Source organism: Chrysoperla carnea, chromosome 4, assembly GCF_905475395.1.
Source record: "Chrysoperla carnea chromosome 4, inChrCarn1.1, whole genome shotgun sequence".
In the NCBI taxonomy this organism is placed as follows: Eukaryota; Metazoa; Arthropoda; class Insecta; order Neuroptera; family Chrysopidae; genus Chrysoperla; species Chrysoperla carnea.
The window spans coordinates 70833096-70848528 of NC_058340.1; the positions used below are offsets into that span (position 1 = coordinate 70833096).

The 15433-nt window shown below is 31.5% G+C and overlaps 1 protein-coding gene across 2 annotated transcripts; it reads right to left on the minus strand.

Moving 5' to 3' along the window:
• Positions 1 to 1226: 1226 nt before the first annotated feature.
• On the minus strand, positions 1227 to 14467 carry LOC123299295 (E3 ubiquitin-protein ligase SH3RF1). Of its 2 annotated transcripts, XM_044881651.1 has the most exons (6): positions 13818 to 14467; positions 11860 to 12210; positions 10347 to 11388; positions 9716 to 9909; positions 3777 to 4034; positions 1227 to 1756 (listed from the first exon to the last, which is right to left on the minus strand). In XM_044881651.1, the coding sequence occupies exons 1-6, from the start codon at positions 14294 to 14296 to the stop codon at positions 1411 to 1413; spliced, it is 2670 nt and encodes an 889-aa protein (XP_044737586.1). In that variant the 5' UTR covers positions 14297 to 14467; the 3' UTR covers positions 1227 to 1410. The 2 variants fall into 2 exon arrangements, with proteins under 2 accessions (XP_044737586.1, XP_044737587.1); XM_044881652.1 differs by lacking the exon at positions 3777 to 4034.
• Between the last annotated feature and the right edge of the window lie 966 nt (positions 14468 to 15433).

Below are 15433 nucleotides of genomic sequence, written 5' to 3' on the forward strand. Positions count from 1 at the left end.
ATCTAAATAATAAAATACGCACAGTAATAAAATTTTTCGTACGGAAATATTATTGCAATTATTTTTCAAAGAAATAATTTTGGTGCCTCAAAACATTTTCATATACATACAATTTCATACACGCACACACATACACACACAAATTTTCTCACGAAAAATACCTTGAATTTCCTACAATTTACAATTTTTTAAGGTTGTTGAATTTTTCTAGAGAAAAAATTTGATAACAAAATTATTTTTTACTACGTTGGTATTATTTACTTACTGTGATTGAGCTGATTTCAAAAAAAAAGAAAGAAAGATGAAAGCGCAAACTAAAATAGAAATACGCAAAAATTTTCAATATTCGAACAAATTTATCCAGACCCGTGCGCACGGCGAATGGGGTTTGAAAGTCAACCGTCCACCGACTAGTCTTAGCTGTTCAAGCTGTTTCAACATTTGTTGACATTTATTGATTTTTGATCTTGAGACTGTTTACCATGAAATCTGTGATGAATACGACATGGAATTGCGGAAGCCAAAGCTCGCGTCAAAACAGACTCAACTCTCGAATGTACAGACTGACTCAGTTGGATATCTTCTGCCACAATTGTAGGATTGATTTTCGAATCATCGCAATATTTTAGTCGAAGCATTCCATACTTACAATGAAGATGCTTTTCCAAATGTCTACTAGATGCTTTGAACGCTCCTTCCTTTTCAACTTTGCGTTGTCTCAAAACATACCTTAAATTGACAATATCTGAAGATCGACTAAGCCTCGCAGAAGAAAAAATAGTGACTGAATATCACATTTTGATCGAATAAAATGTTCTCTTACTCGAAGAAAGAGCATCTTGTTTTTATTGACTTTATTACCTAACATGATGAAGAAAAGTTTGAACCCCCCTTGAATGATTCCTGCGTACGAGCCTGTAGTGTTCGGTTACCAGTTTAGATTGAATTGGTAGCATTCTGCTATCATTTTAAATTGCGATTTCCAAATTAGAATTGATCAGGAATTCGAACTAGTTTTTCAATTCGTTTACTAGAATACTAGAATATTTTTATCATAAAAACATGTTTCTTGCCTTTGTTAGAGTTAATTTTAAATTCATCAAGTTTCTATATGTCACCCTGTATATCGAAGATGTTCCAACATTTCTTTATACAAAGTGTCACATAATAAATATATAATACCTTGAGTTGATAATAATGGAGTAATAACACAAAATTATAACTACTCTAACTCAATCAATTATGAAACACTTTGTATACAAAGCGTGGAACATCCTGTATGAACAATTTATTTCTAAATTTAGTCAAAAGATTGACTGATAAATAATAATAACGATAAAGAAAAATTGCACATTTGAACTAAATCAACTTTCAAAGAAAAAAAAAAGCATGAACACAAAAGCAACAAAGTCAAAAACTTTCAACAAAACTCGCCGGAAATAATCCTGTACGTCCTGTACGCTGTTGTGTACCTTTATACCAGCCATCGTCACGTTTTTTATGTACATAAATGATATCGTTTAAACGTAATTCTAATTCGTATTCACTGTTTGGTGGATATGGGACAATACATCGAAAACGTTCACGTATCTGTTGTGTAGAAGATGACGTCGATAATTTTGTTGAGCCTCCATTACCTGGACCGCCTGGAGATGATGTTGACTTTGAGCCAGCATCTAAAGAATTTGATTTACGATGATGATGGTTTTGATGATTTGATGTGGATGTTGACATTATAAGACTATCACCTCCATGTCTAAATGAAAATATATGAAAATTTTGAGAATTTGCTCATCGAATCACATCACATCTTCATTTCAAGGTTTATAATAGTTATTATCTTATAGTTCTGGAGCCATCATATCAAAAATCACTTTATGGATCGGAGTCATTGAAATAAAAAATTTTTTAGTAGTTTTGACGGTTGCAAACTTCCTACCATTCTTTTCATATTGTTAATGACTTTGTTTTAGCTAATACGGCAGACAATTGCAGCTATAATTTTTTTACATTCATTTTTTTTAATGAAAACAACTTTTTCTCTAAATTTTCTACGGCTTTTGAACTTATCCACCCAAAAATATAAAATGGCTAAATAAATAAAAAATTTTATATGCCGGCTCCAGAATTAATAGTACCCAAAATATTCCAAAGACCTTCTCGAATATTATTGAAAATACATGTCATTTCGCGGAAATATTTACCCAAAACAAACAAGCCCGTCTTTTATTCCTTTCGAGAAGTTTTCTTCTTTAAAAGTAAATTAAAGTGTCATTTATATAAAAAAAAAAAAAAAAAAACCAAAAAAACATGTGCTTAGTGCCTTTTTACACAAACAAAATATGATAAAACAAATCGAAATGAAATCGTTTGGTGAATATTATTGATATTATTTACACATGCAAATTTATTATGTTGGTAAATTAAAGCTGCAAAAAATGTGCACTTTAAAAAGCTCAAAATTGCAAAACATGCAGATCAAAATATAAACTGATTATGTACGAATATGAGGGCATAGGTAAAAAGATCTTGAATGTTCGATGATACTTTCAGATTCACCAGAACACATAGGTCTAGAAATATTTATTTTTCAGTTGTTATCATGAAGTTGCCATCATCGTGAACGTTAGAACCACGCACGTTTACTTATGAATGTCTTGTTCGTAGTTTTGAGTCAGTGACTGCAATAGACCGTAAATTCTACCGGAGATTCAAAATAAAACGAAATGATCCTGTTTTCATCCGATACACGCGTTGGGCTAATAATAGGGTGGAATTTTTAATTTCAAAATCTCGATACATGCGTGATAATCCGGAGTCTCGATTTTATTATAAACCGGGATGGTCATGGCAAACAGTCAACCTTAATCCTTCTCTCTGGTGCCCCTGTTTAAAGCTGTTCGAGGCAGAAAATCTTCCTTTATCACATCGCAACTTCGACGGTTTTTCAATTATAAATATTCGGTAGGCTGAGAGGTGCCCAGATTTGTAACACGAAAAGTTACAGTGAGGCAAATATCAGCATTTTCTCAGATAGTCAGCCCGGACTTCGGCCCCTTGAGGCATCAAAATTCTGAGGATAGTCTTTGAATGTTTCGAGGAACTGAACTACCAGACAAAGAATAACTAAAATGATCTGCATACCGGGCCACTCTGGCGTTCGTTAAAGGGAAAGAAGTAGTTGAGATGAGACGGGAGAGGTCTCTCACTCCTTTCACCTGATCTTGTCATTCCCATAGCAAGATGCTCTGTAATTTACCGAACCAAGGAATAGATACGACATCTTGATTACTAGGACTTCCAACAGGGCTGATCTCACTTGTAGAGTCTGTATGGAGGACTTCCATACATTTTATTTGCACCTGCAGAAACCTGTAGGGTGTCATGTTTGGTTCCAAAACCTTGAATTCATAAATCCTGAGAGCAATTCCGGGGAAGAAGCAGTGGGCTTTCGGGTGACAAGTTGTTTTCAAAGGGGGCATCGAGGACCCCTTGATCTAGGTGCTAGAGACTCATTTGCGGTATCCCTCTTTTTTATTATTAATATTATTATTAGGAGTTAATAATCTTTAGCTAAATAATGAAAAAAATTCGGCTTATTTAAAATTGTGTTTCGGATGTGAACTGAGTCATTTCGATTAATATTTAATCTCTGACAGAATACACGTTTGTACGAAAATGTTACAAATTAAGAGATAAAACATATAACACAAAAAAAAATGTTTTACTAAAAATGAATCAATTTTTTCAAAATATGATGAGCACCAAACACACACCTGGTGGAAGACGATGATGATATTAATTGCTGCTGTTGATTAATAATAATATGACCACGATCTTTATGTTTGATACGTTGTGAGCCACCAGTGGTGCCACCTGTAATTAAAAAACGATGATGCCCACTGTGATTCGATTGTTGTACACTCGTTGAAACATTTGTTGAATTCATTTCAGATGAAGATGATGATGCTGTAGCACCTCCAGTGGATGATGGAGGTAATGCTTGTAGTAATTGACTTGGACATGATCCAGACCTAAATTATTTCAGAAGATCCAAACAAAAACAAAATACATACAACATACTGTGATTATATTCATAAGTTAAGCTTCACAATTGTGATCAATGTTTAAGAAAAAAGCGAAGGTGTTTTTTATACAAGAAGTTAATTTCAAGATGATCTTTACAAAAAAATAAACGATTTCGTTGGTTCTTGGTCATCTAAAAGTCATCGAGAGCTCATTACTGATAAGTTATAAAAAAACAAATATCACTTCTTTGCGCGACGCAAAGAAGTGCAATTCATTTGCGGCTCTCTAGAAGCGAAACGTGTGGGTCGATTTTGATTATTCTTACGCCAACCGATTTGCCTTAATCTTGCGAGTGTCAATAAAGTAAAAAAACCCGAAGTGTAAAATAAAAACTGACGAGACCAAGGCTAGTAGTTTACATAGCAACTTTAACAGTCTGGACCCATTATTGGGAAGATTTAAACCGATCTAGATTTTAATGGATTCCGAATGTTAAAGTTAATGTTTTTATTTAAGGGTGTTCTATACATATTTTTTATCAATGTATTAAATTTTAGATTGTTTTTCCTACCAATCTGTTGAACCAAATATTATTTCAATTTGAAATTTGGATATGTTGTACTACTTTCAAATCTACCTGTTATGTCTAGCTTGATTTTTCAAAATTTTCATTAATTTCCCCAATTTTCATTTTCAAAACGAATATATAATTAAATTCGAAAAAATTCGAGATAGCCTTAACATAGCAAATAGCATTTGCAAAGTATACATTTGCAAAAATTTCAAAATTTTCCTTTACTTTTCATTATTGGTAGGAAAAATACTTTCAATTTTATATATTTTTACAATTCTCCTTCCTATCTACAATATAAGCAATAAAACGTTGTGTATGTATGTGTATTCAATTTCTCCTCGTTTAGTTAGGTCTGTTTAAACTTGTATGCCTGTCTATATAGAATATGGTTTGTTTTATCTTTTCCTAGTGCCACTGAGTTTTAAGTGATATTTTCATTTTTTAGTGACAAAAATTTTCAGTATGTTAAAGAGTTAAAGAAGAAGCTTTGTGTAAATTTATTTTAAAGTGTTTTATTTTGACGTGGATTTTTATATAGAAGGTGTGTACATTATACTGCTATTCTAATAACCTAATTATTTTAACCATAATTTAATAATATTTTTTTTTATAAATAGACGTTTAGTTTCGATCACAGAAAACTTTTAGGTATGTTTTTAAATCAATTTTTTAAAACAAATTTTATATAATATAATTTATTAGCTCGACTGAAAATCTAACTTTCCCTGATATTGAAGCGTCTACTAGCCGTTTAGTTCAGTCCAATTCAAGGTAATTATCTTAAATTTTTTCAGTTTCTAAAATTATAGAGTAAGACGGACAACTTGGGCATCTCATAAACCTCTTGCTTGTAATGTTTTTCCAAATAACATCAATGCAAAATTTTGGGAAAACTCGAGAATTTGGAAAATGTTATACCCATAATGATTTTTTTTTAAAATCTTATTGTGTTTATTGGTCGAATACGTATTTTTTAACTTACATGTGAAAGTGGGAAAATGGCTATATTTCGAGAACGGTTAGTTTTAGGGCAAAAAGGACGAAAATTTTCAGCATCTCCTGAACCTTTTGTTTAGAAATTGATAAGCTAATTTGTTTTATCGGTTAGTTTTTTATTAAATTATGAATCCACATTTATATTTCAAAAATTATGAGGGTCGCTTCACGACACACAGCATGAGCTCATTTACAAATTTTACATTGGTAAGAAAAATTAAACTTATATGAAATAAATGCTGATATGAACTTTTAAATTATAATTGGGATCTAAAATAAGGTAAGCTTATAAAATCAAGAATTGTATATAAATTATTTTACTAAAGTCCATTTAAAACCATTTCAGGTTGATGCGGATCTCTTTTAATATTAAATACAAGGGCAATTAAATATTACCTAACAAGCAGTCTGCGACTTTGTTATTTATAATGGAAAGAAATTGTATTCGAAAAAATCGTTTGATGGTTTTTCCTACCAATCTCTTGAACCAAATATTATTTCAATTTGAAATTTGGATATGTTGTACTACTTTCAAATCTACCCCTTTTGTCTATCTTGATTTTTCAAAATTTTCATTAATTTCCCCAATTTTCATTTTCAAAAGGAATATATAATTAAATTCGAAAAAATTCATATTTAATTAAATGGAATAAAATAGCATTCCTATCCAATTGGTGAATGAAAATTTCAAAATTTTTCTTTACTTTTCATTATAAGAGGGAAAAACGCTTTCAATAAAAGAATAATAAGAGAATACACACAAGGTTTTTCCTACCAATCTCTTGAACCAAATATTATTTCAATTTGAAATTTGGATATGTAGTAGTACTTTCAAATCTACCCCTTTTGTCTATCTTGATTTTTCAAAATTTTCATTAATTTCCCCAATTTTCATTTTCAAAACGAATATATAATTAAAAACGAAAAAATTCATATTTAATTAAATGGAATAAAATAGCATTCCTATCCAATTGGTGAATGAAAATTTCAAAATTTTTCTTTACTTTTCATTATAAGAGGGAAAAACGCTTTCAATAAAAGAATAATAAGAGAATACACACAAGGTTTTTCCCACCAATCTCTTGAACCAAATATTATTTCAATTTGAAATTTGGATATGTTGTACTACTTTCAAATCTACCCCTTTTGTCTATCTTGATTTTTCAAAATTTTCATTAATTTCCCCAATTTTCATTTTCAAAACGAATATATAATTAAAAACGAAAAAATTCATATTTAATTAAATGGAATAAAATAGCATTCCTATCCAATTGGTGAATGAAAATTTCAAAATTTTTCTTTACTTTTCATTATAAGAGGGAAAAACGCTTTCAATAAAAGAATAATAAGAGAATACACACAAGGTTTTTCCCACCAATCTCTTGAACCAAATATTATTTCAATTTGAAATTTGGATATGTTGTACTACTTTCAAATCTACCCCTTTTGTCTATCTTGATTTTTCAAAATTTTCATTAATTTCCCCAATTTTCATTTTCAAAACGAATATATAATTAAAAACGAAAAAATTCATATTTAATTAAATGGAATAAAATAGCATTCCTATCCAATTGTTGAATGAAAATTTCAAAATTTTTCTTTACTTTTCATTATAAGAGGGAAAAACGCTTTCAATAAAAGAATAATAAGAGAATACACACAAGGTTTTTCCCACCAATCTCTTGAACCAAATATTATTTCAATTTGAAATTTGGATATGTTGTACTACTTTCAAATCTACCCCTTTTGTCTATCTTGATTTTTCAAAATTTTCATTAATTTCCCCAATTTTCATTTTCAAAACGAATATATAATTAAAAACGAAAAAATTCATATTTAATTAAATGGAATAAAATAGCATTCCTATCCAATTGGTGAATGAAAATTTCAAAATTTTTCTTTACTTTTCATTATAAGAGGGAAAAACGCTTTCAATAAAAGAATAATAAGAGAATACACACAATGTTGTATGCATATACAAAATGCAATGAATATTTGTTGTGTGTTATAAAATAATGTAGTATGATATTTGTACCTCCATCTACACAACACAGGTATGATAAGAAGGAGTGTTTACAGAAAAATAATAACTATTTGACGTCGCTCCTTTTCATCGCATAATAAAGATATATTACTGTATCTTATCTATTGGGAATTGAATAAAGTTGGGCCTGTTAATATTTGACCCCATTATTAGGAAAGCAGATCGTGTAGCTTTCGACGAATCAACCAATGAAGCAGAGAGGTATGGTATTAAACTGGAAACTAAATAATTATAAGAAAGCATTTGAGTGGAAGGATTTTAATTGTTTTTTATAGATACCTGTCGTTAGTGTCCAAATTTAATGAGGGGAAGAGGACAAGCTTAACGAAACGAGGTGGATATGAAATGCGTAGCGTTGACGCTGCTCTATCACATACAAGTGGACCTAGTTGCCATTTAGGCCCATCTTCACCTAAATGCACGATCATTGGTAAAACATTTAGTAAAGTATTTATCAAAACGGCCAATAAAGCTATGAAAAGAACCTGATAAAAACTACGGGCCTTATAACTCCCAACCAAATATTTGTGAAGAGGCCATGTTAGAGGAAGCAAAAACATTTCTTTTACGATTAAAAAACAACGTACCATCAAAAAAAAAGTCGAGGAAGAAACAAGGGGTCAACATGACAATGCAAAATGGCGAAAACTTCACAAAAATATGTTGATTAATCGTAAAGAAACAACTTCCTCACATAATTTAGTTGAAAATTTACTAAATGGGGGAGTAAGTATTTTCAAAATCAATGGAATATGGTCGTATCAATGAAACGGTGGCATTAAATCTGTATGAAATACAGAATAATGTAGAAGTTGAAAAATGCGGCCTGTTTATTGATTTTGAAAATCCTTGTCTTGGGTTAGTCCCGCTGGTTTGGTTGGGACCGAAGTCATTGTAGACATTAAATGCTTCGTTTCGTTAATAAGATATTTTGGCCACAAATAAACAAAAATGTTACACTGTAGAGGGAAATAAAAACCGGTAAGCTTTTTACCCCTACTATTATCAAATACAAGGGCAATTGATATTACAAAAAGTGAAATATGCGATTTGGTAATTTATAATGGAAAAGAAATTGCAGTCAAAAAAATCGTTAGGGATAATGATCTTTGGAAGATTGTAATGCTTCCAAAATTGCAAGCATTTTATTTAAATTGCATTATTCCAGAAATTATTGATGCCCGCATTCCCAGAGACATGAAAATTCGAACCTGTAATTTGTTTTCCAAAATAATCTAGATAATAAGATAAGATAGTAAAATGAAATGTACAAGTACCATACATATCATATTTCTTTCAATAGTTAAAAAATACAAAACATAATGTTTCAAAAATAAATAAAAATTTATTTCTATATATATGTGTGTGTGTATTATTTTTTTTGTGTGATTTTGTTATGAGTGAGATATGTAATATATGTTTATAAGTAAATGAGAGAGACAGTATATATATGTAGTGTTCGTGTATTCAAAAGTGAAATGACAAAGGGAATATGTATTTGATTAACAGAAGATAGAAGATTGTATCGGTAATGAATATATACATATTATTGGCTACTTGATGTTATTATAAAGTATTTCTCCTCAAAAATAAAAAAATACTTTTCAGAAGAAAGGGTAATAAATTTAACTAAAATATTTAAAATACCGTGGCGGGCTCTGGGCGGACAAAGTTTACTTTGTTTTGTATAGATTCGGCTTAACGCAGTCGGGTTTTTTGATTTGTTAAATTTTCTACCATTGAATTTTTTAATAATAAACAAATGAAAAAAAAAAAAAAAAAAAAACTATTGACTGAATTAATTGTTGAAATACCGTTAAAAGAAAATGGTGAATATGATTGCTTGTATTACTTTCAGGGTATAAAAATGATAAAAAACTATTAGTCCCTCCTAATCGCAAGGCCTAATATTCTTAAAATTTAGTGACCTGAATCGAACTCTTTTTGAAAAAACCATCTTTAATACATTTTTTTCTCAATTCTAAGCACATGCAAAAGTTAAAAGCTGAACACAAAAGCAATTTGTTTCGATGGCCAAGAAATTTAATATATATTTCCCATTTTTCACTTACCGAACATGGACTGGATGTGCAGTACTAGATGTTTGACTTGTAATTTGACTATGTACCAATATCGATGGGTTTTGACTATCCTCGAATACCGGGTTATCCATACTGTAAGTAGTTGGAGGTGGTGATTTTGAACGTTTCATACTTGTTAAACGACGCATTAAACTCACTGTTCCCTTTTCTTTACGTTCTTTTGACTGCAAAAGAAGAATTCAATATTAATTCTCCAGTATCACTTATGTGTTCTTCGAAATCTGTTAGTTATACCCCGGAGTTGTTTGGAATATTTATCTCGCAGAGAAAATTATCACCGGGTGATTATTAAGTTGTGCCTGTTTTATTAAAAATCATCCTATCCCGAAAAAATGAAAGCCCGATTACCAAAATAATCTGAAGTACCAACAGGTGGAATACGGAAACCCCAACTCGGCCATTTGGCGTACTTTACAGCTTATCTTTTGACGACCGGACTTTCAATCATTTTTGAGTAATTCTAATGATGCTTACTCGCCACAACTGATATATCTTTTGATCCGATGTTTTTGTTAAGGAAGTCGATGACAGTATTTCGATTAGTAAAGAGTCATCGTCAGCTAAGAATTCGTTAAGAATGATTAGAAAAAAAAAAACTTACTTTTTCTATGGATTTTGGAGATGGACTACAACTAGTAGTAGTGTTTGGCGAGCTCATAACCGCACTTTGGCTACGTCCAAGTGGTGAATTCATTGAACTATTATCTGCAGATACACTATGATGCCATGAACACGATACCGTTGAAGTTGGTGCTGTTGCAGGACTAACTGAACGTGGTGGGAGCTCAGGAGGTCGATTATTTGGAGTAGACGGACTTGAACGTATCGCTAACGAATTATTTATCGATTTATTCCGTGTATAAGATATAGAAGATGCTGCAGTCACTCGAGGTTCTAAAGGAGGTGGAACTGTTCCACCACCTCGCACTGCAGACGCTGAAGTTGTTACTCTTGCAGGTATACCACGAGCAGGTGCAACATAATTCCCAGGAAATACGCCACACTTCTGGGTACGATTTGATGTACCTTTAAACCAACCATCCTGACACCGTTCGGTCACCATATAAATCCCACCTTTTCGAAGTTCCAATTCATCTGGTTTTTGTGGTGTATACGAATACAGAGCAATATATGCAGCTGGGAGTAAATTCGTTGAAGGTGGTGTCATTCCATTCTGTTGTGTAGTAACGATGCCATCTTCAGTCGATTCTGAATGATCTGTACTAAGAATTTCCGCAGAATGTCGATGATTTGAGTGATGATGTGAACCAGAATTTATGGCACTAAAACTATGACGTTTTTCACGATGTGATTGGGTTGGTCGGGCCGATGAAGGTGGAGATTGAACACTTGGTGTTGTTGAAGTGGTTGTGGTAGATCTAGGAGGGGGAGATGTAGGTGATGAAGGTGCGGTACTTGAACTCGATGATGTATTACTGGAACTAGTGTTTGGCGTTGTTGAAGGACTTGTTGATGAAATTGTTGAACTTGAATCTGAACCTTGCCGAATTGCTGTAGCGGCTCCTGTGCCACCTCCACTAGGAGCTTGTTGGTGGTGATTATTTAAATCTGTAGATATTAACGGTGTACTATCTTCACTTGTGGGAGTCGGGGGTGCTACTCGTGATGGTCCTGGTTGTGAGCTGTTTAAAAATATAACATGGAATAAGAATATGCTCCCGGATAAGAAGAAGTCAAAGAATCGAGGAAATAAAACCGAAAAAATAATTAGACCCAGAAATCGACTCCTCGTCAGAGATTTTCGTGAGAACCGGTAGAAAATGTTTGTCTGAATTTACTCAACAAAATCTGTGTCAAAATTGTGCTTTTTCGATTTACGCCAGTAAAGTGGGGCAGAAGTACCCCACTTCATGTTAAATAAAGAGAATATGGTGTCCGGAAGTAGGGTACTTCTGTCACACTTATCAGGCGTAAATCGAAAAAGTTCAAGTTAGCATGAATATAATTTTGTTGAGTACCCTAAGAACATATTTCCCACCGGGTATCATAAAAATCGACTGGAGAGGAGTCGATTCCTGGGTCAAATGCCTCATTTCCTGGACTATTCATGAAAATTTAAATTTCATAGAGAAATTTTTATGAAAAATACTTACTTAGTTGACAATTTCATTAAAGATCGTGCCAAACCATTTAATTCAACAAATGCCAATGGAAATATGCCAACACGATCGTTTAAACGACCTTCTGCCCAATTTTCATCAACACGTCTGATCACATTGATAACAGCTCCTTTACTAAAGGCTAAACATCCTTCCTCATCTTCACCGCTCATACGAAAATCATACAATGCTTTACATTGAGGTATATGGCACGGTAATGGTATTATGACTTGGACAAATGCGGATGGAAATAAACCATGTTTACCATTACATTCACCCAAATACCAATGCATGTCCATACGTTTGCGAAGCAAAATTATATCACCTTTTTTAAAACTCAAATCACTGTAACAAAAAATATATGAAGTAAATATGGGTACTTAAGGTGTTTGAATCCGTACAATATTGTAAAAATGTTTAGGACTATATGCACGGTAAGAGATTTCACGACATGCTTGTTGCTCATACAATATAGTGTACGAAGTGTTGTTTAAAATTATGTTAATATTGTCACCTCTCTTCAGCCATCGATACTCTTACTATAGTCGTTTTTGTTCAGCAATAAAATAGGGAATATTCATGTATTTTTTTTTATATTTTTAATTCATTGTTTACACCGTTATAACAAAGTAAATAGTATAAATACTGCTTAAAAATGTTGTGTATTTAAGTGTAAAAAAATAATTAAAATACATTATAATTTTGAGATATTTAAACGCAGTTTTTTGGCGCTCTCTATTGATGACGTATAAGTACGTGATCTGTCAATTTTTGGCAGTTCAATGTATAATTTACACTTTAAAAAAATGAATTTACAACACAGAATTAACACTCGTTATTATTAAGTTTTCTAATAAAAAGCCGCAGAATAGTATAATTTAATGAAATACCATATAAAATGTAAGTAATTAATATCATACAGTATGTCAACAAATTTGACAAGCCCGTACTTTGATGTCACGTCTGTATAAAAATTTGAATTTCCGTTTTAGAAATTTTTAAATGCCCTCACTGAATTTGTACTTTTATTAATTAATTTTAAGTAATTAAAAAAATATTAATTACTAAAATAATGATTTAGTTGAAATTTCCAGTCATTAAAGTTACGGAAAAAAAATATTTGAACCAAATTTAAATTTCATGAATATTCCCTATTGATTAATTTTGCGTTATTATATCTCAATAAGGGAACGGTCAATAAGTTTTATTTAACTCAGAACAAATACATCAATGTTCAGTTAGTTTTTTGAAAATATCTGACTTGTTGCTCTCCATGTTAATTTTCCGAAATTGAATTATGTTTCTCTCGAGTTAGAAATGGATTGACTTTTTAAAAAAAAGTCAATTCTAAGTTTTAAAAAAATTTAGAATTTACAACAACTTTTTAATGTAGCTGTGGCTGTAATGTCTATTCATCAAAAATTTCGAATTTCAGAAACTCGCCAAGCATATTTTTCGAAAACTACACAAAAGGTGCGTATTTATAAAAATTGCAAAAAATTGAGAAATTTTTTTTACCTCCAATTTTGATAAAACTCAGTATATAAAGTAATTTTGACCCAAAAAGTACAAAAATCGGGTGCATTTGATGACTGGTCGACTAGTTTTTGAGATACGGACTAAAATCGAACCAAACATTGCGATATCTCAGAAACTCTGATACTTTATACCCTCAGTAATAGAAGCGAAGAAAAGAAGCACTTTAATCTGACGTAATCTTACGGTCAATAATCAAAAGTTCATTAAACTTAATACAATGTGGTGCACTAAAATAGAGACTTATTAATTGTGTCTCTTTAAATATTCCTAAAATTTTACATGGGAAAAGAAAACCTTTCAATTGTGTTAAACACATCTTATGTTTCCTAGGTTCTAATACTTATCAGATAGTTTTGAAACGATTAAAACAAGTGGTAAAGGTTAAAAAGGAGTTAAAAAACAGAAGAACATACTCAGATTCCGTAGAAACATAATCATACAAAGCTCGTCCATACGGTTGATGAGGCAACACTTGTTGTTGAGGCACTATTGTTCCCTTATTCTGTTGAATAAAATTTCTATTATCAGCTTGCGATTGAATATGTTGTGAAATATTTTGTTGCGTTTGTTGTATCCGAACATTTGAACTGGATACAATTGTACGCTGATGATGCTGTTGTTGTTGTTGTGTACTCTGTGTATCTTTTTTTGGTGCTGCATTTCGCATACCTTCTAAGATACGCATTAACAAAACATTCGGTGGTAAATCGTCGATTTTGATGTCGACCAAAACACGACATTCTGGACAACGTAATTCTTTGTGTGTGGTGACGATTTCTTCTAAACATCGTTTACAGAATGTATGCTGGCACGGTAACACTTTACTCGATGTATCAAGTCGTTCTAAACATACCGAACATTCTAATAAATCGTTTAACATGCACTCATCCATTTCCCCTTGTCCGTCCAATAAAAACTTTAAAATTCACTTCAAGTCAATACACTGTTTTTATTTAATCACAAAGAGGTTTTAATTATCATTTCCGGAAAAGTTTTTTTTTTCTAATTACTTTATCACTTCCATACTTCTTTCATAATTTTTTACTTTTGAGAGGGGTGCGGCAAAATGAATATTCTTAAACATATATTTTCCATAAATTATTCATTATACTTCATTTAAAATATACTGTCTTATGTGTACTTAATTATTCTACTTAAAAACTGTACTTTATCTAAATATTATATTTAATTATTAAAAACATTATTAATAAAAATATACACCATTCTTTTTTAATGAAAGTAATAATATTACAGCTACGAAATGCTACGTACTTTTATTAAATAAGGATATGTATACATACTTGTATCGCACTTTAAGAAGCCATATTATATTTCGCTGATTACATCATAATTTTGGTTTTGTTTGCATAATTTTGGTGTGGTTTTGTTCCATTCGCCATTAAAAGCAAAAGTTTGAATGCACTTTCTACATTAAGCAGTAGATATTTAACATAAAGCAGCATTAGTGTGCTGTTTTTAATTATCCCACCTCTGAAAAATGTCAAAATCAGCTTTAAACAGTTAAAAAGTTCCAATGACTTCGTCTAGATATTTAGAGTATCTGAACTAAGCGCTCGGTAGTAGTCAGTACTGAATATAGAATGGTATCAAGCTGCAAGCTCTCAGTTCAGCTGGACGCAACCAACATCTTTCAGTTTCTCTGAGAAATCGAATAATACTTATATTAATAAAATAACTAACTTTTACCTCATCCACTCATAAGTTTAAGTCTTATAATCTACTTTATACATTGATATTATTTAAGAAACAACTCCCTCCCCTTTTGATCCACAAGGGTGGCTTGAATACAACAATAAAATTTTGCAACCAGTGCTTATATTAGTTACATGCGATTGTCCACGGTTACTTAAGTTAGAATTTTTATGCTAGTTCCTACCTGGTTGTAAAGAAAAACTTGTTCACAACTAGTTTCTAATTTGAGCCTTACTAGCAAATACTAAAAAAACACATTAATTTCAATCGAATCTGAGTTTTTGAATCGGAAATATGCAAAAAGTCTGATAAGCCA